General features: G+C 35.2%; 1 protein-coding gene across 8 annotated transcripts; it reads right to left on the bottom strand.

Annotated features, from left to right (window-relative positions):
- Window positions 1-13: 13 nt before the first annotated feature.
- On the bottom strand, window positions 14-24049 carry LOC116776373 (paired amphipathic helix protein Sin3b). 8 transcript variants are annotated; one of them, XM_061525315.1, is made up of 31 exons: window positions 23877-24049; window positions 18252-18348; window positions 14499-14562; window positions 14086-14213; window positions 12697-12899; window positions 12312-12447; window positions 11876-12072; window positions 11491-11609; window positions 11038-11126; window positions 10738-10866; window positions 10327-10458; window positions 9932-10117; window positions 9729-9819; window positions 9212-9359; window positions 8670-8824; window positions 8242-8394; window positions 7701-7798; window positions 7079-7195; window positions 6633-6809; window positions 5969-6073; window positions 5499-5697; window positions 5128-5292; window positions 4535-4620; window positions 4370-4463; window positions 4171-4280; window positions 3501-3675; window positions 2850-3031; window positions 2492-2626; window positions 1881-1979; window positions 1189-1433; window positions 14-900 (listed from the first exon to the last, which is right to left on the bottom strand). In XM_061525315.1, exons 2-31 carry the CDS (start codon window positions 18318-18320, stop codon window positions 771-773), a joined length of 4116 nt encoding a protein of 1371 aa, XP_061381299.1. In that variant the 5' UTR covers window positions 18321-18348; window positions 23877-24049; the 3' UTR covers window positions 14-770. The 8 variants fall into 8 exon arrangements, with proteins under 8 accessions (XP_061381299.1, XP_061381300.1, XP_061381302.1 ...); XM_061525316.1 differs by lacking the exon at window positions 23877-24049 and adding an exon at window positions 22670-22852; XM_061525318.1 differs by lacking the exon at window positions 23877-24049 and adding an exon at window positions 19781-20110 and having other exon boundaries at window positions 4535-4617.
- Between the last annotated feature and the right edge of the window lie 133 nt (window positions 24050-24182).

Here is a 24182-nt window from a genome sequence, read left to right as displayed (position 1 = left end):
TGAAACCAATGTCTTTATAAATATAATAATATTTATTTTGAAGTCATTTATTGAATCAACAAGATTGGTTCTTCAACAGTATCAACTTAATCACTGCCACACTATATACAAGTGTACTTTCAATCGGAGATCTTTTACTACTACATTAACCAGTTATATTTACAGGGGTCTGATTAATATGGTAGCTCGTAATCCTACGTCTCCGGGCCACTAAAACGTGACCCAGATGCGAAATCGGTCCAAATTTTGAGCTATGCCTTTTAATTATTCGAGATAATACAGTACCCTGTATTCCTTATAGACCGATTTCTTAATATCCTCCCGCTTCCCTTTCTTAAAATGACCTTTTTAAATCATAATGATGGAAACGGAGAATAAGAAATAAATAGATTCACAACAATAACACGCGGGTGACCGTTTCAAGCATACGAACCGAAACACAGAATATTAAAATCAAAATTTAAACTCTTTCAAATATGTAAAACGGTCACGACGGCGGAAATGAAAACGACAAGCTACGGTTACTATGAAACTGATCGAGAGATCGTCATTGGGAAGAAATGACTTTGTGTAATATGAATTTTATTATAGCAAGTACTTGTAGTCATGTAACGAGCTTCGTAAGCTTTAAGTCTATTGAAGATTCTAAGTTTGTAATATGTATTATATCAGTACACGGCGACCACTATGAGATTGTTAGTCTACTAAATGCTATCACGTCCGTCGAACTCCAAACCGTCCGTGTGGATGCACTAATAGTAAGCACTAGTCTAATGTGTTCTGGAGTCCAACCAGGTCCTGAACCTCGTCCTCCTGGCGGCCGAGAGGCGCGCGTGTGACACGCGAGCCGCCGTCAGACAACCCGCGCGGTATAGCTGATGAGGACGACACGCCGCTAACCTGGAGACAATGATCAGGAAGGGTCACTTCAAATAACTTGTATATAAGACCTTACATACTTCGTTTTAAACATATTGAATCTTTAATTGTAATAATTAAACTATGTTTTGGGAATTCATTTCTGCGAATATTATCATACATTTTGACTAACTTATCGATAACACTTGCTACATAGCAATCGAGAAGATAGAACTAACGCACTAATTCAATGGGATTAAATACAATTATCATATATGTGTTCGGGACAGTTAGATTAATTGTCGGTGCAAGTAGCAATGTGATAGTGACCTCGCTCCGCTTGTGACTCCGCAGTCGTGGTCGTGTAACCTGGGCGGTTTTCTTCTCCTGGCGTGGGCGGGGGCTTCGCTGATGTCCGGCGGAGCGCTAGCGGTGTGCGCCCCCGTCGCCCCTGCGCCCGATCTCCTTGCGTTCCGCCTCAGGAACACCGGCTTGTTGGTAGCGATCGGCGCGTAACGATACGGCGACCAGCCACCGTGACGGACGGACGCATCGCCGTTCGTGTCTCGACGGGACTGAACGGGGATTCGTTATTAGAAATACTCTCAAAACAAAAGAGCCGCCAATGGATGATTCCTCGTGTTCCAGTAAATAAATAAGCGGACTTAGCTCAAATAACGGAACAGCCTAATGTCTATCACAGATTTCTCTGCTAAGCAGATGTCAGACGAAAAAAATTAATTAATTACTAATACAACTATAGTCATCTTGATAGAGTTTGCCAACATAAGCAGTTGGTTTAAAAGTTAGCTGTGCTTATATATTATAATGTAAAATTTTATAATCGCAATCCCAAACATTAATTCACGTTAAGGTGAGTCGCATACGCTGGTATGCTGCTTTCAATTCAGTCAAACATAACATTCTTGTCTTAGAATAATGCTAATATAATCATAGTAACCACTTCTTTATACATATCTAATAGTCATATTTTTCTAATAATCAATCTGTGTCTATCTCACCTGTGTTGGTGACAAGCGCTGGTCTCTGTGAGGAGAGGCGCGACCTTCGCCAGCCGCTTCCATCAGCTCGAAGCCAACCTTGCATGTGTCGCCGAAGTACTGTAATAATAATAGACATATAAGTACAAAAATACATCAACATTTTACATGAAAAGCAAAAAAATATATATACTTTTTTAACTTGATGAAATAATCCCGAAGTTGGTTGAACAGGAAGTAGAACGATATTAATTTGAAATGAGCACATTATATATATATTGAGATGTTACCTTAACATTATAACAAAATCGCTTTAACAAAACTTTCTCATAAGTACTCAGATATTATATGTACATTTGAAATATTCAGTTGACCACAAGTTTTAAGTCGAGTCTGAAACTGTTGTTGTATAATTGTCGTATTCGCCACATCAGAGGAATGTCGGGATGATTCAATTAACATTCAAATAGGTGACAATATGTAACGAAAAATCAAACGTCACGAGCAGGAGTTGAACAAGCGGCTAGTGAACTTATTCTCAAAAGGTTGTAAGGTAGTGTCGGTCATGTTCAGTTTATTTTTTTATTATAAACTTAATATTTAGACTTTTATTATGTATATATGTAACTTACAAATGTAACAAGGAAGGCGGTGTGGTGTGGTCTGAGAGCTCTCAACGCTCGTCTGATGTAAGGCGGGCCTCGGGGACCGCGGGATGCCAACTCAGTCGCACGAACCGACCAACTCTCAGACACACAATGTTGGAGCTGTGTATAATAAAAACGAGTTACATTTTTGACTTACCGAAAACTAATAATAACAATACTACATAGAAATAATTGATTTTATTTATAAATAAAAAATACATTATCCTAAAAAAAAATAATCACATTATGCATACATTAGAACACGATCGTATTAATTCTGATAAACGAGAGTTTAACGAAGAATTTAACGGTTAATCTAGAAAGTGCTAGTGGTGTGACTCACCTGTCTGACAGCGATAGAGACGACCTTATCTAGTGTGTATAGCGGGTAAGCCTTGATACCAAGCATCTCCCTGGCCGCGTCCTCGTATGCCGACGATTCCACATTCCCATCTAGGACACCTTTAACCAGCTCCAGTAAGGCGTTGTAGTACTCCGACGGAGATGACGCATCCGCTGGTAGATCTACATACATCAATATTATGATATTAAGATTTATATACATTAGTGTATTTTTTTCGATTAAAACATTAAACAATATAAAATGTTATTATAACTGACTGGTGTCAAATAAAATTTGCCGAGCACTTGAATTATGAAACCCATAGAATGACACAGTACTTTAACTAAATCAGCTTATTCTTATTGCACAAACAATTAAGATTTGGCTCATTATATGGAAATATAAATTATTAAATGAATATATATATATATATATATATATATATATATATATATATTGTGTTGAACTATTCTATTTATTAGAGACGTCAGAAGGAAGGCAGCATGCTTGTATCATCAATGTAAATCAGCATCGCACATCGCATGTGTTTCATCATAATCTCTACAAAGAATATAAACTGAATACATGGCGATCATTAACATTCAGTTTTAGCTAGATAAAAAAAAAAACAAAACAAATCATGTCACTCACTTGTCGGCTTCAGTCGCAGCGCGGCCGCCACGCTGGGTGGTCGTGTGGACGCTCGTGCTGCTTCACCCGCAGCCAGCTGCTGTGCCGCCTGTCTAGCACCGCACAGCCTCGCGCATAACACACCATGCAACCGTAGGAACAGGTACCACGATGATGTACACACGAAACGGGACTCCTGGAACGATCAGGAATCTTAGCAAAAATTTGCATAGCCTAACTAAACGTCGTGTGGCATTCCACCGTGGGTAGTTTGGGAAAGGTGCAATACCAGGAGTATAAGGAAACTATTAAGTTTTACATTAAAATAACCTTAGTTGATACAATCATTTGCCAAATTTTATGAGACGAAATTTAAAAATTTTCTGTGTTTACTACGATATAAGATAAAATACGTTTTAAGAAGTGTAATGGTAGATAACTTCACAGTACATTTACTAAGATATGCAAACCTTTATAAACAAAATTATGCTTTAGAAGTTAAAATCTAAAATTAAATGCTTCAACATAATGACAGTCATTTGTAGACAGTTCAATGCTCCGACGGCTTTTCATGACAACGGAAAGTTACTATTTTAAACAATAACTCGTGTGTCTCGTGAGGCAAAATGTTCAGTCACAGGACGTTACTCGTTATGAATAATCCTATACGTATATAAGGAACACAACTCACGTTAGGCGGGTGATCTCTGTAGTCGTCTTCGAGATCGTTTTCATTCTTTAGCTCCATTTTGATGCTGGCCTCCTCATTGCTTATGCTTCGTTTTATTGAATTTGTGCTGTCTGTAATCATATAAATTAAATTTTTATGTATTATAAATACATATATAGACAACTATATATTTATATATATATATATCAATCATAGTTACCTTTAGTTTCCGTGTTGTTATTTTTTGGTTTGTTTTCTTTATCATTTTTGTTGTTGCGGCTACTTTTATCAGACGCGTTATCGGATTCCGAGGACTGTTGACAAGATAATATATTAAATATACTATTTATTGACAAATTAATTTACTTCTATATTCGTTATATACCTCTTGCTTTTCATTTTTGACTGTCGTCTTCTCGTCAGCCTGATCAGCCGTTGGGCTCCCGGGACTCGTTGGTTCTTCCTTTTCTTCTAGAATTAAATGGATTTTGTTTAAAAAATTACCTACATAAATATATTGAGTATTTTATTTAGTATATAACATCAGAAGGAAGGCAGCATGCTTGTATCAACAATGTAATTCTGCAACGCACATCGCATGTGTTTCATCATAATATTTAAATGATATTTACTGTACTTTTCAATGTAATGATTTGACATAATTAACTAAAACTATATTAAAAACTAAGAAAGATTTTTGTAAAAATCGCTATAAAATATTGCATTAGTTTGTATTCCAGCAAGCAATTTGATAAATTGTAATTATAATTAAAACTTTGAATGTAACTTTAATAAAAAATAAAACAAATCCCGAAGTATAGGGCGAATTGCAAATACATCAGAAATAGGAATAATTTGATATTCCTTACAAATTAATCAAACACCCTATTTAAGTAAATACTTGAATAATCTTTAATACATTTTCACCTGTTGTATCCAGTTATACATATATATTTATTGAAGTATTTGTGGACCAACCTTCATGCTCGTCGTCGCTGAGCGGAAGTCGCGGATGCGCCATGAGATCCGGCAGGAACTGCCTCAGCAGGAGTTTGATGCGCCTCTTCTCGGCCTTCTGGATGCCGGTCTGTCGGCGAGCGTGATGTATCAGCAATTCCGCAGCATCACGGGCTATCTTGATAGCTGGTTGAATAGAAACAAATGTATCACTAAAAAATAATTAAACATAACATTATATATAAATCACCCGTTAAATGCGACTATCGTTCAATATATATCTAAACCAGTATACTGAGAATTGTGACAGTTTGACTCTATTCCTATTACCCACATTTCAACTAGCAATTTATACTACAATCATGTAACGCACTGTATAGTAATATATATACCTTCATGTCTTGACTTGGTGCCGTAGTCGCTCAACAGATGCGGCCCGGGTTTCCTCACAGCGAACGCACTTTCGACCTCGTTGAACAAGCACTTGGAGCGCAGAGCTTTCAAATCGTTCTGCTTAAACGTTATCCCCTGGTGATCTAAGGACTTGAGATAATATTTCTCGTTCTGTTCGCGCCATTGTTTGTTGAAGCCCTGTTAAATAAAATTATCTTTAGTGTTTTTCAATCACTGTACACATTTCGTACAACCGTGTATAACATCAGAAGGAAGGCAGCATGCTTGTATCAACAATGTAATTCTGCAAAGCACATCGCATGTGTTTCATCATAGTTTTATTTTCTATAGAGCTATCATCTATTAAATTGATTTTATATTTATCTTAATAGGTAAAAATTTAAAACACAACCGAAAAATCTTGATAGCTATACAACTATATATATACATATATTATATCCATCCTTACCTTCTGTGCCTCCCTCCACTCTTCCTCCTTGGCTTTAAGCCGTCTCAGCACTACCGGCACGGCCACAACAGGATTTTTCTTCAAACCAGCTATAATGTCCACAGCCTGCAAGTAATACATATTATAATATACGATCTTTATTAATGACAATATCAGTGTTTATATAAATATATATGTATCTCTACTGCATAAATAATATTCTATCTACTTCCTAATAATTTTGTCCAATCTTAGATTCTAGATATACAAACTACAAGTAAATATATAATAATAATACTACAGTATAAAAAATATGTTAGAGTTCTATTTCTTCTACAACAAGCAATGTATTTGTGTTTGTTTCTATCTACATAGAAGCAACAATTCAATTTCCAAATTGCATTTAGTATATGTGAACATTTATATAGAATCTTCATATATGTTATCATCATTGTAATTTCGTTATACTACTTTTACATATGTTTTAACCATCTAAGCATAAATGTGCGTGTGTGTGTGTAAGAGAATTCTGTTCCAGCAGCGACGACACAGTGTATTTACGCATTTGCGTAATTTGTGTGTGTTCTCGTCTGCGAGAGCCTTTACTGTATTGTAGTGTGTGGATGCGCGCGCGCGCGTTTGTGTGTGTGTGTGTCCGCGCATGCGTAGAGCGTGTGCGCCGTACCACCTTGTCGCCGTAGATCCTCTTGAGCGCCCTCTGGTGTATGGTGGGTGAATGTCCGCCGAGACAGTCGTCCAGGCGGTACTTGGCAGCGTCTTCTGGACTCATTCGAGACAACTTCTTCTGAGCTCCTTCCAATACTCTGATTGTTGCTGCGTTCGTCTCTATGACCACGTCCAGCTGGAAGGTTGGCGTTGGATTAGTTTTTATGACTCTATACCACGTGTACAGTCAACTTTACAAATTTGTATATATATAATCTAGTAGCAAAATTCTCTCTATATGATAAATGGGCAAATAAGATATAAGACGAGCAATATATATATGTATGCTCGTCTTCTGTAGCTACTGAATGTATTTTCATACCCTTCAAAGTATTGCCCCTTTAATATCATCAAATTATGTACATAACCCGTATGCTTATTATTTTATGTATTTATATACATTACCTCAAATCTCTCGTCCTCACAGCGGTATATATATTCTTCATATTGAGTCTTCCGTGATGTCACGAAAGTAGAATCCTCACTCCACGTAGGGAACGACACCCACGTGTCATTTAGTACCTGGTGAATTAATTTTATGGTAACATTTACTTCATAAAGTAATAATATCTTTACGTCACTTTTTAACCAACTTCAAAAATGAGGATGTTTTTGATTGAATTGTACGCATTACGTTTGTTATATTAAAGGGTTTAGGCATTTTTGTACCGTAAGGGCATTATCCTGCGCTAGTCTTATCACCACCAATTCAGGATCTGATTAAGCAATCTTCAAAAATATAATTAACCCACTGTCTTATAAAAGGAAAAAAAGCAGGCAACAGCTAGTATAGCTAATACATATAGAATAAGATCTTTATCTTTGTCTATGTTGAATATTTTTATTACTTAAAAAAAACTATGTATTTTAAAAAAGGTATGCAATAGAATAGTTCAACTTTTAAATAAATAATCATGTTATTTTAAGTGCCAATGATTCGTTTCTCTAAACACAACCTCGAGGTCACGTACGAACTCAAGTGCAGAAGCTAGTCCATTAATATTAGTAGTATATTATAAGAACCAACCTCCTTGCAGAGCGGTGTTCGTCCTGAACATTTCCTAGCGGCTGCTTCCCGTGGCAGGGCGCAGTACGAGGTGCCCAGACGTTTACACGTCGATAGATCTGTATGTAAACAAACAATATTTGTTACAAAGTCTTTAATAACATTACACAACAAAAACAAATTTATTGAAAAAAGCAATAGTCAAAATCGGTTTATAAACGACGAAGTTATCCGCGAACAAACAAAGGAAAAAAATGCATATATACGGTCAAATTGAGAAAACTCTTCCTTTTTGAAGTGGGTTAAAAGGTTCATCGACCTCAACTTTATGACTATAGCGTTATTTATCAACTAAATATTGTCGTTGGCGAGGTTTTTACATGATATTTTAAGTGACAAGATCACCGAGTGAGGTCACGATAGCTTAGTTTTAAAACAATTAAAACGCAATATACTAGACGTCACAGGTTCGAATCCTGCTCGGTTACAATAGATTTTTCATATATATATATTAATTTTAAGTTAACACAATTACAGTATTTAGAGGTCATTTGTATATTACCTATATCCATAGCAGCATCTCCTTGAGGTCTCTCGTGTCTCATTTGAGCTCCCAGTGGACCCAAGGGTTCATATCTATTTTTACTCTCTGACCCTAAACGTGTACGTTCGTATAGAAGGTTGCTTGAACTTGTGAAGTTATTGTTGTATCCACCTGTATAAACATATATACATATAATCGTATATATATAAATTTTACCATTTTAAGTTATTTACAAAAAATAGGACAAAATGATAGACTAAACCATATTTTTTCATTCAGCTCTGTAGTGGAATTGGACTAAATTTTATTAAAGGAGAAATTATAATATAGTAAAGCTCTATAGGTAATTATTTACCAATCAAAAATGAACTGACTAATTTTCATAAATTCCTGTTCATATCAATAAATGTATTTTAATATTTTATAACTTGATCATCTCTCTGTACCTGTATGTGTGTTTGTGGGTGTGTGTGGTGGTGACACAGGTCCTACAAAGTCTTGAAGCCACTTCTGTAGCTCAGGGTGGCGACACAGAAACGGCGCCGTCACACATAACAGCTCAGATGATGATATTATCTCGTTTGTAAATAACAGGAGACATCTGAAATTATACCAATATTATAGTAATTTATTGCAAACTTTTTTAAGTAAACTGTTAAAAAAATCCTATAAATAAAAATATTTTTTCAATTCGCTTAAAATTACATACATAGTTAAATTCTTTATCACTAATGAGATTTGATAATTATGTCTAACAAATAGAAAATTAATATAAAATTCATAATCTCGCATAATTGAAATTAAGTATAAAGGAAATGATTACATGTAATATTCACTACCCTCGAATACGATTAAAAGTTGAATTAAAACATAGAATTGTTCATAAACGTGGTTTGCAAAAGGCTAAGTATAGTTAGTATATACTATTTTAAAAATAAAAAAATCGTTCAAAATTGCCAGTGGGTTATGTAAAACACATTATGCTTACCTTAAGAAGTTGTCATATACATGCTGCGATCTTAAGGCCTTCCTAGCACGGTCGAAGAACGAATAGTCACTGGCGGCGGCCATTTTACCAGCCTCGGACACTGATAGATCACGGACCCTGGCTCGCTTGGCTGCTGGCGCACCTGAACCTTAGTAAAAGAAATAATTGAATTAAAATATATAGATATATGTATATATTTTATATATAGACTACATAGCAAACATTTGACAGACAAACTGCCGGTCAATTGATGTGCGAAATAAAATCACGCTCATAAGCCAAAATTGCATTACATCGTTTGAGACGTGGATGTTCTTACACAGCTTGACCGATATAAGCTAAGCTATAGCAGGAAATTAGGTTTTAAATGGCAAAAACAGCATCGAAAGCCGTTAATTCATTTGAGAGATACGATGTCACAGACACACAAACAGACATGGACGACAAAATAACAGCCCTCTTCCTGCGCACAGATTTATAAAGTAATTGATAAATAGTTGTATACTTAATAACTCACTTATTTGTGTTGTTGACGTGAAGCTGGGCGACCGTTTGAGGTGATGTTGTGGCGTGACTACTGCGGCGCTGGTGTGTTTGGGCGCAGGCGGCTGTCAAACGATTCAAAATTAACATTTATACTTGTCGTCACGTCGTGAGCCGTGCCAGAAACGCAAACTTAGAGCGGCCGGCGTGTGACACATGCTAGATAGCGATCCTTACCTGTGTGTGTACTGGATGTGGCTGGGGCGGGACGTGAGCGTGTGTCACGTGAGTCACGTGTGCCGCGTGTGTCGGTGTAGGTGCTGGTGTCACGTGTGTCGCGTGCGTCACGTGTGTCACGGCCCCATGTGGAGGGGATGACGGCGTCGAGCTGGGGAAGCGGTCTAGTTCAGCTTCCATACGGACCTGGTGGAATATAATACGCTATATACAGCAAGTGAATAAACTTAAGACTTTGAATTCATTAACAATGGAGATGTCATCTCGAAATTACTTTTAAAGGTATATTAATTATTCAGAATAATTTTGAAACTTTCATATCGACGATTCATACCGCAAATACAAACCAATAAAAAAAAACTAAATAATTAATATGTAAATGTAAAATTTCATACAATTTTTACCTGCGGCGGTGGTGATCTCGAATGAGGTGGTATGGGCGTCGGCTTGGTCACAGCCTTCGCGTCAGGTAAGAACTGACCAAACTCGGCCAGCAAGTCGTCTTGCTTCTCAAATAATTTCGCCACCTGAGGTAAACAACTATAAGACTGGGATCTTGACGATAATCGCGTTGATATATACATTTTCATATCAGAACTCTTATAGAGCAGCCGCTAGTTTTTATCATTACAGATCAATCGGTAATTAACTTCATCACAATATTTTATTATCTATGCATTAAAATGTCAATAATAAATACAGAGACGGAGAAAGAGAAATAATATCACAAGTGATGATATTAAATGTCTAACAGTTTATATCAGTGCATCTTGTATGTATATATGTGTGTTTGTTTGTGTATGTACCTGTGCGTACACCTCCTGTTCCGTCTGCTGCTTGGCGTGGGGTTCCTTGAGATCCCGGTGCCCCCTCTGATACGCGTGTAATATCTCAAGGAAACGCTTGTACTTGTCCGGTTGGCGTGAGAAACGAGACTGTAATTATAATACATTTTAATAATGTTATATATTTTTTCTTATACATACTCTTTTATGAACATGGCAGTAAGCGATACTTTCTTCGTTATCCACATATAACTTTTGATATAAGTATTATTATCTCAATCAATAAAGGTTATATATATATTTATAAAAAATATACATTACCTTAATCTTATTGACGTATTCAATAGCGTGGTTGAACTCCACCGGTTGACCTGCAGCAGCGTGACTGGCGCTGGCATTAGCTGCTGAACCTATACACAATTATATATAATTAGTCAATTTATAGAAACAATGAAATAAATTTAAATTTACAAAAAGAAATTATTCAATGCTTGTTAAGTATAAACGAAAAAAAAAAACTAATGATACACGTCAGGAAGATATATATAAAAATGAGGTTGTACTAAAATAGATCGCGTGCTAAATTCACCAGTTGCTGTGCACAAAAATATTGTTTTAAACAATTTCGTATCTGTAAAAATATAATGACAGATAAAATTTGATCCCATCTCTGTAGTCAATACAAATTCCATCCAAAGTCGCAAACGAAAACTAGTCGAATATATATGTATATAGATTTATCGTGTATGTAGGAACATGTGTTCAAAATCTCACCTGGAGGATGGTGTATGGCTGCAGCCTCGATCTGCTGATGAGCTTGTGATATATGATGCAGGGTGTTGGTAGCCGTGGCATTCACAGACAGGTTATGAACGATCGCGTTACTGACAGACCTACACACATATTGTATTAGTCATTTGTATTTTACCTACTATAACTGTGATTTTTATGTATATATATCAGAACTCTTATAGAGCAGCCGCTAGTTTTTATCATTACGGATCAATCGGTAATTAATTTCATCATATAATTAATATATAACTTGTAAATTATATCACAAGTAGTTCACTAACTATTCTTGTAAAGCTTCAATATGGTCATTTATATATTTATACGCAAATTAATTTATTAGTATTGATTGTATATAATATATACTTACTGTGGTACAGGCAGCAGATGGACTAGTTGTGGTTGGGGTGGAGGGTGATGGACACCCATCATGACACCGGCACCGGTCACGCCAACGGCGTTACCACCACCGCCCACGCCCACGCCACCACTGGCGCCCACTCCCACGCCCACGGCGCCTGCTGGCGGACAGCCTGCACCAGTGGGCGATGGCATCGACACAGAGACCTGATAATAATTAGAATATTTCAATTATGATATTTAACAAATCCATCTTCATTAAAATGATAACTTATTAGTTGGTGTGATGGGAGTCAAATAATTTTGTATATAAATTATAGCAGTATTTCTAGCAGAGCTTCATCAAACATCAATACCTAAAACATATACATTTGTTGAAATAGACTGTTGTATGTTACACACACATGACATATATATATACATATATATATTTTAAGATCTCTCACCTGTCCATTACTCTGTACTTCGATCTTATACCCCGGCGGTAGGAAGGTGTTGAAGCCGACGATCAGCTCCGGATGTCCCTTGAACAGGTTCGATACCCGGGTGATGACGCCGGGCGTGTCGATCCTGGAAGCGACACTATAGTACAACTTGTTGTTATGCAGGATGACGGATAAACTTCGTTGTATGTTTGGTTCAGTGTAATGCAGCCATACAATTTTTCACGAGTTTCAAACGGTAATTAATATCATCATTTTAAATACGTTGTATATGTTCATTTGATTTGTTTTGTGTACAAGAAATATACATCCTCTGCTAGTCTACTGTAAAAATACAGTAATTATATAACACACAATACAAATTTTTACTATATTGATTAATACTCACGTCTGACTCTTAAATTCCTTCATTATATCAAGAAAGTCATTGTAGACCTGAGGCTGTGTGTTGAACTTGTACTTGACCTGGTCCAAGTACGATAAGGCATCCTCCACCTTCAACCGCTGGAACTGAGCAGCTGGAGGTGCTGGCAGGGGACCTCCCAGCGGAGATTGACGGCCGGGGATTAAGGCTGGCTGTTGGCTCACCAGCTGTGAAATAATATTACTATTAGTAAGGAAATTAACTTGCAAGTTGTACGTAATTTAATTTTATATATGGAAAACACGTCACAATTAATTTTGGCTCTCACAAAACACAATATACTGCTTAGGATTTATATATTATATTAGATGAAAATGTTTTAAAATTGTTGAAAAACAAGAAATTTAGATTCCTAGTTGTACTAAATTCAATTAAAGAGAATTTGGATGGTCATCTGATATTTACTACTATGAATGAATGTATTGCTCGAGACAAATATTGCAATGTTTTTGCTTTTATTTCATTAAAAATTTCATTAATTTTTCAGTACAAAGACAATGATATCTGTTGGGAAACAATTATAATATACATATATGAAAAAATATCCTTAAGCCCCTGGTCCCAGCACCACGAGTGTAATCATTCAAACAGATTTCACATCTCCAATATAAGTGACAAAGACCTCATGATATTATATTGTCACATTAATCATCGTAATAACCGTATTGGTTAATAGCGAGTGATTGTACAACTATCACTTGTTTCGAGATATTCGAAAAATATTAAACAACCAAAGACTATATCAAAAAATTCTAATCTCGATTTAACTTTCACGATTATTATTTTTTATTAATATTATAACTTTATCTTTTTACAGATATAAATGCTAACCTCCCTCGTATATTATTTGATGCTAACAATATTCATATATTTGTTCCTTAGAAGGATGCGTGCACATATCTTTATTTATACAAAACAATGACAAACAGTTTTTGGAGGATGATAATATTTACTTGCGAGTTGCGAGTGGTTTCTACAAAATCGTCGAAAATTTATATAGCTCCCGACTTCTGATTATAATGTATTTATGTATGTATGTATTAACATTTTCGGCACACCACAACCCATTCTAAGGCTATGATGCTTCCAATGCTAAGTCAATATATCCCCCTGTACGCAGTTGTCACCATCACAGAGAAAGGGCAACGGGATTGGGGGATGTTTTAGTGTTTATATATACCTACTTATAAAAGAAAGTTCTTTAGAAGAAAAAATATACAAATATATTGCCTTTCAACAAGAAGCCTAAAAACAGATTTCAAGGTAACTTACACTAACAGAAATTAAGCTCTGTACGTCAAGGACAATATCATCGGATAGCTAGACGTATATATGTATTATAGCATACATTACCTTGAGTCTTGGCGCCTGTGGTTTGGGCGGCGCGTACTGAACAGTGTTAGCCTTCAGATAGTTGATGACGGGCGGATTACCACGTGGACGGCTGAAGTTTCCGCCCACAGACAGCATAGTAGCTGCACCTAGACGAAATATTATTTACAATACAATACTAAATTAAACTCCCTAATTACATCGCTATATTATATGTCAATACATATTAAAACTATCGGAAAAGTATTATTGAATATTGATTCAATCTTAATGATGTGAAGACTAAATAGACATGTCCATACAATTATAAGAGACGTCAGAAGGAAGGCAGCATGCTTGTATCATCAGTGTAAATCAGCATCGCACATCGCATGTGTTTCATCACAGTCTCTATGGGAATGTTAAGTGTTATCAAATCTATATTGACCACTCACCCAACAATTGTGGTTGTCCCGATTGACTTATATTATGTATGTTGCTCGCACCCGCCTGTTGTATCTATAACAAAATATTAACAAATGTAACACTACAACAACAAAATGATGAAGTAATAGTCGCACACACACACACACATATATATATATATATATATATATATATAAATATATATGTATTAACATTTTCGGCACACCACAACCCATTCTAGGTTATGATGCTTCCAATGCTAAGTCAATATATCCCCCTGTACGCAGTTGACACCATCACAGAGAAAGGGCAACGGGATTGGGGGACACTGATTATGACAGACATGTTTTGTAAGTAAGGAATGTGTGATGTTAGTGAATGTATTAAGCAGAATCTACTAGACCGATTTTGAACAAACTTCACAGTTATGTATGAATAGCGTATAGGTAACAATTCATCCCGAAATACCGTCTGCTTCCCGAGGGAAAACGTTACGGAAATGACATTTGATATAAAAGCCAGTAATAGTAGACACTGCCAATCACTTCTCATATATTTCTCAAGCCAGGTTAGCATAATTCTTGTGTAGATTATGCAGTACTAATTATTACTAGTAGACTTGTTTGTAAGTTAAAATTTTGTTTGATGTCAGTACAACAAATTTAAAGAATCCTAGTACAGAGTGTTTTCAAACACAAACCACTATGTTAAGATCGGCCACGCGATCTACTTTTACGTGAATTTCGTAACTCCGATAAAGTAAAAAACATGTAACAAAATACATTTATAATTATAAACACTTAATTGTATTATATCAGCTGTTAATTTCCGTGGCCAGTTATAACACGATATCGGTTCAAAAAAAAAAACGTGTTATTAAACGATATAGGCACATTAAGAACTACTGTAGTTAGTTCTTTATAATATTGCATAGCAATAAATTATCAGTTATACACTGAAAAAAATACTTTACTTTCAAAATAGAATTGATAAATAGGAATAAAACATTTTTCTTTTTATCTTTATTTACTCTGTATATAATAACTAACTATAGAAATTTCAAGTAATCAATAAAAACTGCTGGTAAATAATATTTATATAATAAAAAAAAAATCATTCGTAAAAATGTATGTCGCGCTTACGTTAAAAATATTTATCAAAGGAACCTTTACAATAATATTGTAATAGATGTAATATTTCTTTGAGCATCCGTGCCAGGCGGAGTCGGTTAAAACAACTAGTGCTTTATAAACAACATGTTTCATTCCATGTGATAATGCCTTCACTGATAACCTAAGTGTATCAGGTTGTATGGGTGACAAATCATTATGACATATGTACGTTTCCATATGAAACTAATATATGTATGTATATAAATACACAGACGACTGTACATACTACATATAATAATGTATAGAAGATATAAAAAATACTAAACAATCAAATACATTACTGTGACCATTGACAATTATATATATATATATATATATATATAATTCATTATCCCAACATGCCACAATTAGCACATGATCAATTTCTATATATCAAGCAGGTCTGGATGTGAATGACGTCACTTCCCCTAATGTCACTGCACTCTTGAAGCGGTGCCAAAGGATTATACATTTACCTATTACAGATGACAATGATAATAAGACAAATACTTATTTTTTAATAATTAAAATTAACAGATATTTATTTGACATAATGCAAGGCTTTTCCATACTAGTATTTTGACTATGACTTTTCTCGATTGTTTGTGTATTACACTCTGTGTATAAAATGATCACTTCCTCAACTAATAACTTTCGTTTTATTTATCTGTAACATTGAGAATAATGTTGAGAGTTAAATTTTTTTATGAGTATATGATAAATTTTAGGCCATAATTTAATTTTATTAAAATATACTAATTGATATAATTTTTTTTATTACTATTAAAAGATTAACACTTATAACTTGAAAACATTTTATTTTAGAAGAAAAAAAACACCTAAATATAACACCAAGACTAGGTTTCATAATATATCCCAACTATAATTTTTTTCTCTTAATTCAAAAATTTTTTTTCTTCATAGAGAATATTTTAATACATATCTAATGGAATAATAATTGTTAGGTATGTAATAGAATTAACAAAGATGAAGTGAAGAGACAATAAAGCAAAAATAATCCATATTTATATAAATAAATTTTATGCCAACTGTTCCTTTATTAAATAATCAAATGGTATTAAATAAATTAATACCATTCATATATCTCTTTAATATAAATTACTTATAAAATATTTTCTGAAACCTGAACTAATAATATTTTTAAATTACATCAAAAATGACTTAGCTCACACAAAAGGCTTGTAATTCAGCTTACTTCAAATTTTGTAAATTTCCCTGCCTGAAGATGATGTGAAATCATTAAAAAAAAATATGCAATACAAATGAAAAATGCAAAAAAAAATTGTATTTTGAATTAACTCATTGTAGCAACACTCATATAGTAAAAAAATAAGACATATATATATATATATATATATATAATGTCTGTTTGTAAAATGAAATCAACACAGTATATACAATAGAACCTATATCAGAATAGAATACAATATCTCTACAAAGGCTGGACTGATTTTGATAAACATTTTACTATTGTAAGGAGTAACTGGATTTTAAAGTCAGTGAAAAAAGAGGTAGTTCTGGACTTTTCTTTGTTTGTTATACTATTATTCCTTCAATTAGAGGCATATTTCCAAAATATTTTTTTTACTTGAAAGGGCATTGTCCTGAAATAGTGCCTCAGTCACCAAGTCAGGATTTAATAAAGAGTCCTTGAGAAATAAAATGAAAGCTCATTATTACAATATCTGGTGTCTCAGAGGTTTTTAAAATGTAAACAAAGCTGCGAGGCAACAACTAGTTTGTATATAAAATTTTTACTGTTACTGCTTCCAGATATATTTTAGTAATATTAAACAAGTCGAGTCAACTATAACTTGGACTGAAGACTCATAAAAAATTATTTAAGTCAAAGTGTCATAAAACTTGGTTAACCAAAACCAGCAAGCTAACAATGGTATAACAAATAATATACTGACCTAATTATTCTTCTGCAATCTTTATTAAATAACAGCAATGTTATTAATTGTAGAAAAAACTTCGTCTCTATGGATTACATGATGTTTATACAAAAATTATTTATATAACATTTTTTATTGGAAAAACAAAGACAAGACTTTAATCTCTATACAGGTTTTAACTCCGCTATCCTTGTATGGGATATGGTTTTTTATTTATAACAGATAACCTCATATGCTGGCAGCAGTTAAAAAAAAAAAAAAAAGTGAAATGTATATCAATGTTATAAAACAAATATGTATGAAATGTTGCCACTGTAATATAAGACACGGTTGTGGAAAGTTTTGAATGATTTGAATGAGTGAATGATAGAAAAGTTTAAGTCAGGGTCTACCATTGAAAAAAAATTTTTTTTTTGTACATTTATTAAGTGACATCTTAATCATTGGAAAAGGAATACAACATACGTTTTATGTAGAAATTTTAGAGGAAAGCAGTTTCTTTGACATTACAAGTACTGACAGAAATTTGTATGTTAAATATTTAAGAGGGCATATAGTGAGAACTATTTTTGTAGTTCTCAATAAAACACCAAAAAATATAATTATTTGGTAAAGAAAAATTGCTAATATTTTTATAAAAGGGTATGTTTTTCTGTTTTGTTAAATTTATTTTGTACTGTAAGTATTTGATAGTTATATATAATATACTAACCTGAGCGGGTGAAGGGGTAAGCTGCGAGGGCTCATCAGGGCCCAAGCGGGGACCCGTTCTCTTCATCATGGCGATCAGCCTTCCATCACACAATCACCTGGAATTACACATGCTTCTGTTATACTTGAATACTTTACTATCATGTAGTCGGCTTCAAAATGGCAGTTATTTATACTAACACTAAGTTGACTTAAAATATAATAAAATTTCATAAAACAGTGTTCCCTGAAGACTCCTTTTATGTTTTCTTGTCTACTTAACAATGTTATTGATTTATTTATATATGTATTAACATTTTCGGCACACCACAACCCATTCTAGGTTATGATGCTTCCAATGCTAAGTCAATATATCCCCCTGTACGCAGTTGACACTATCACAGAGAAAGAGCAACGGGATTGGGGGACGTTGAACATTCGCAATTTTTTCTCGAAATATTTTACACGTTGAATTATATTTATGCGATGTATGTGTTGTAACGGTAATTTTACTCAATACAAAATTATTTATTTATATGATTTGACCACATGGTCCACTTCATTCATTGGTTGCGTCACGCGGTTTGTCACATGTTGAAAAGTCTCACATCTCTGGGAGGATATTGTTTATCTAATCTCAGTAATGTCATTTACCTGTATATAGAATTACATTCAGCCCGTGTTACGTAATCTTATAACGGTTATTGTATTGATGTTTTATGAAAACAATTGTCGGGGTGTTTCAAGTTCCGAGTGACGTCATCGCGTTTTGCGTGGGTCGATCCAACCGAATTACACTATCTGAATACGTGACAACGCTAAGGCATTCTGCATCAAGCCTCCTAAACATTACGCAACTCAACATAAAATACAGAGCTGTAGTCGAAACGCTTAACTTCGGAATCAAATCAATTTACAGCACTCACACAGATCCAACGAAACCGGTCCCGCGATGACACAAACTCGCACTTATTTATAGCGGAAAACGTATACAAATCGATAACATAGACTTATGTACAATTACAACTCGAAGACGACGCAAAATGTTATTCGGATAACATAACTATATCAACTTTGCAACAATTTACAAAAACATAGAACGTCATTACGTTATGCATGATCCCGCCTTTTTATTTCAATGGCGCGCAACGTCCACAAATTTATATATGTTATACGTATTATGATATAATCCAGTCATTGTAAATTTTTCACTGCAGATAGGGTAACATTTTTTTTTATTTCTACAATGAATCATTCCTAAGTGGAGTCAAGTTAACATTTAAATGTAATCGACTTTCAGAATAGAGCGGTAAAGTCCGGTTTACCGTGGGCCGGTAGAAACGAGGACGGCGCGGTGGTATTCGTCACCGGCCGTAGAAAATGGCGATTAAATACCAACAATTACAATGCGCTACCACAAGTTCTGATTTAATTATAAATATATCTTTAAACACGATCCATATTGAGATCCGAGTATCTACTTATCACGTTGTAAGATAACGTCTCGTCCTGACGCTTTAGACTTTTTCATATATAAAATAAAATACGTACCAGTAATATTCAGCGTCCAAATCGAACGTCAATACGGATTATGAAACGTTATTCCACCTGACGATTCAAAAAACAGTTTTAAGACAAGGGTTTATGATAATAACGCGTCACTGTGAGCTCCGAGCAAGCACATTCGTGCGCCTCCAAATAGCGCAACGGCGCAACTTTTTCGAACGCGGCGTCAACACGGTCAGGTGGGCGAGGTTGCGACACTGCCATAGCGTCGTCTCACTCTAACACCAGCTCTTCTCTATCTAGCTGCTGCGGGGCGGGGTCTGGAGGGGGCGCGGGGCCAAGCGGGACGCAAACAAACCCTCCGCGCACGAACGTCGCGCACCGAGCTGCGCGGCCGACTGACTGTGAACCGGTGCCTTTACATCCACCGAGCGATCGAGCCAGCACGAAGCGGCAACCTCGCAACACATAATAGCGAGCGAAACGGACTTGCTATGAAATACCACGGACGAATCTCCACGGAGGTGGTGGACCAAAACAAATCTCCTTTCTCTAAAATTATACAACAGTCGCGTTCAAACTAACAGCTAGGCGCCGCCATATCTGTTTCCCGCCAAATTATATATAGTGAACTGCAAGTCAAACTAAACTATTTATGATGACCTCGTTATTTGCTTATTCGCCATTTTTAGACTTCCGTAAAATTCACATACATATTTATAAAACTCACTCAAATCAGAACGTCATCTGAATACTTGCTATGACAACAGAGAGATGCAAAATGTGTACACCGAATCGGGCTAAACTTGTAAGATAGGTACGGTATTACGTCCATTTACTGGTGTTACCATTTTAACACGACTTGCATCAAAAATGGTAATTATAAAATAGTTTTAATTTGAAATCGAAGGACAGGCCATTTTTGTTACGAAAAAAAAAAAAACTTAGAACCTCGTTGCGATAACCTCGATCGCTTTATAATAAGTACTCAGCCGACGCCATTAAAAACACGTTCGTACTTAACAAGTACAAGGAAAAACCAAACAAACGTTTATATTTTTAATTCTTTGTTTATATACAACAACATAAGACTTAGACAAGTTAATAAAATGAACGATATAAAATATACAAACCAATGTAAAAATGTTTTGTTTCATCTCATAATAAATAATAGCCAGTTTATGTATTACAAAGAAAATTTACACAAAATATTACCAAGAATACATCGAGGTACGGATTAATGTAGGGACAATTGCCGTAGGTCAGGTAGTATTTCAGATTTCGTGAGCAAATAAATATATTCAGGTTGCTGAACGCATATTGTATAGTATTTTGACATAAAGGATTCGTTCATAAATGCCGTTACGTTTATGTCAAGGGAATTTAATTCTCCCAAATTGAAAGTTATTGTAAGATTTAATTTGATTTTTGAACTTGAATCTATTTATAAAAAACCCTACGTGTTTATTATTTTTACTATCTTTTCTGATTGTATTACACAAGTTTTACAATTTATTTAGTAAACAGATGACTTTGTAATAAAAACATGAAAGTAATCGATAAATCGCTGATAAGCGCTGAACATGAGAGAAAAAAAAAACAAAGAAATATACTTTCGAGCATAGACAATACATTAGTTTTTTATTCATTAAAAATAAGATTAATAATGTTTTGAACCATTTTGTAATATGCGTATTCTATTTATGGTCTTATAATTAAATTTATTTCTACTATGTATGTACATGTTCGATTTAAGAAATACTGTATAACGGTCTATAGTTATTGATGTGGCTTAACAATATTCCTACGGATATACAGATATCACGAGATATTACAAGGTCTTTGTATATACATGTATCTCGAAATATTGATTTAGTTTTAAAGAGGAGGGTGAATCCAGCCCTCTTTAGGATCCACCAAATCAAGTCTTTTGTCATACATTTTTAATCTTCGAAACGATTTCTTTTGTTTTGTGGTACATTAAACTGATATTAAATTAAGTACATATATATTTTCTGAAAAAAAATTTGTATGTTTTTAAACGTAACGTAATAATTAATGAACGGATATTGATGTAGACGGAAGATGTAGACATAATGGTTCCCGAGCAATGTGTAAAGAAACTTAATTAATAAGATATTTATTAGCAATAGTAACTTTATCATTGTTTTAATTCAATATTGATATTAAAGAAAGTTGTTCGGGTAATGTTGATTTATGATAATTATTTTGGATATAGTTCGCCTATAAAAAGACTTAATGTATGTATATGAATTGTTTAGAAGCTGTTCAGAACGATGATATAATCCTAAACTGTATTACTCACACAAATACGACGTATGTGTGTCCATGCGTGTAATGTTACTCGTCTATGTGTGTAACGACGTCGCACCTGTGTGAGTATAACCTATAGCCTATAAAGCTAAAGTAATAATTGCATTGAGAAATCAATACAAAATAATTTATCACGCATGTATTTTAAATCCATTGTTATGATCGTACGAAACTTTCAGCCTTGAATTTTCTTATCTTAATAAGAGACTGTTGTATATCGTAATGCGACGTTGCCAGCTACACGGTATTGCGTCTTAATTTTTACGAGCGCCGCCATTTTGATACGATTTGTCGGATGCAAGTTAGCCATAATGAGCCACTTAATTCGTATATTATTTTTTACTTCCTTCGCTCGACGAGTGTAATTCTGCCATTAAAAATTATATTTGGTTATATAAAACGTGGCGATGTGAAATTTTAATTATTACGTAACACCTGCAATTGTAGCGGACATCCGAATACTAACACCTTAACATTTAGGCTGGACCTAACTCGAGGTCGGGTTTGGGTACGCGAGTGATAACTCTAGTCTAGTCTTAGTTTCGTTAGACATAACCATAGCTAGGTATAGTGTCGGCGCAGTATGGTTGAGATACGTACATAGATTGTGCACCGGGTTGCGGGGCACATTGGGGACATGCCCCGCGGTCACAGGGCACCACACGGGCCGACCAACAACCATATACATCACAATAACGGACATTTTAACAATAATATCACGGTATCGATCACGCACAGCCGCCATTTTGAACCGACACTGAGCCCAGAGCGGATATAACGAGGTGTTGCCACGTCGCTCGCTTTCCAACACCGCGCTTCTATTTCTGGCTCGCTCCCCCGCCCCGACGGCAGCGTGTCGCCCGACGACAAAACATCCATCACGACCACCACTCACACACACATACATACACACACACACGCAGATACATACATACATAGATACTTGTACAATATACATCAAATCTAGTCGGCCGGACAAAGCGGGCGACGTAACAACGTCTAACATGATAAGACGGTACATATAATATAACTAGTGTGATACATCGCGCCAGCTTTCACCGGAGCGGGGCGAGGCAGGGCCGCGCAGGACATATTATGCCATTGGCCACCACTGAGATCGATAGACGAACGGCGACGAGGACGACGACCCATATACGAATATGCGCCTTCTAGTTATAGAAATATGGACCGTTATACCGTAGCCGGTACTATAAACAAACTACCGCACGGCCACATTCGCGTACATTGTGTACGTATACACTAGCACACTAATGAGAAGCGACGCGGGGAACGGCAGAGCGCGGCCCGAGCGATGAATGTATATCATCATGTATTATTGCACTTTTCTAGAGTCGAAATTCCTATACCCGGCGCACCCTGCGCCCATCGGACAAGGACAAAGGGCCGATTTTACGCCGAAAACAAAGGGAAACGCCGGTAGGAATCACCACTTGCTTGTTTACGACCATACACTTTTCTACACAATTAACTCGACTCCAAGTTGCCAAGTCGCCGTAGAGAGCGCGCGGTATCATTATGAAATAAACAATTTTTTTCGCCAATACTTTCGAAATGATGATGAATATTGATAAAATTTGTGAACATTTCTTTTTATATTAAAAAATTTACGTAATGAAACGGATGGAATGACACAGATGTGGTTCTAGCATAGACAATATGGCTCAAAATTTTTACGTTCCGACTACAATATTGCTTTAATTTGTTAAAGAAGTAATTGAAATCGTTAAAAAACTTAATTAATAAGCATTGAATAGGATAAGACGCAGTCTGTCAACTAGTCACTCACCTGTATTTTTACTCGAAACAGCTTTTTTTCTTCACAATTTTCACAGGAACGTCACTTATCGATGAAATAAACAAATAGATTATGGTATTTTGAGGTTTTGGGCAGATTTAATATGCACAAAAAAAATATACATTCCGTTTAGCATACGTCCTACGCGCATAGAGACCGAATGCGAACTGTTCGTTTAGTTTGGGTCGGTTGGTGGTGGAGGGAGGCGGGCGGAAAACCGGAGAATGGTGAGCAAAGAAACAAGAAAGGACAAGCACTTTTTAATGAGTATTAAGAAATAAAATCAGAAAAAACAAT

The sequence above is a fragment of the Danaus plexippus genome, chromosome 28 (genome assembly GCF_018135715.1).
Source record: "Danaus plexippus chromosome 28, MEX_DaPlex, whole genome shotgun sequence".
Lineage (NCBI taxonomy): Eukaryota > Metazoa > Arthropoda > Insecta > Lepidoptera > Nymphalidae > Danaus > Danaus plexippus.
The sequence above is the reverse complement of the archived record's forward strand: the minus strand, read 5'-3'. Positions and strand labels throughout refer to the sequence as shown.

Bases quoted from the DNA above. Each gene is read 5' to 3' on its own strand.
- LOC116776373 (XM_061525315.1), bottom strand. From the start codon at position 18,320: ATGATGAAGAGAACGGGTCCCCGCTTGGGCCCTGATGAGCCCTCGCAG. The intron at 9,360-9,728 runs GTGAGTTATTAA...TCTTTTACTAAG, and splicing joins CACGTCAACAACACAAATAA to GTTCAGGTGCGCCAGCAGCC. The intron at 4,281-4,369 runs GTAACTATGATT...ATATGATTACAG, and splicing joins TAACAACACGGAAACTAAAG to ACAGCACAAATTCAATAAAA.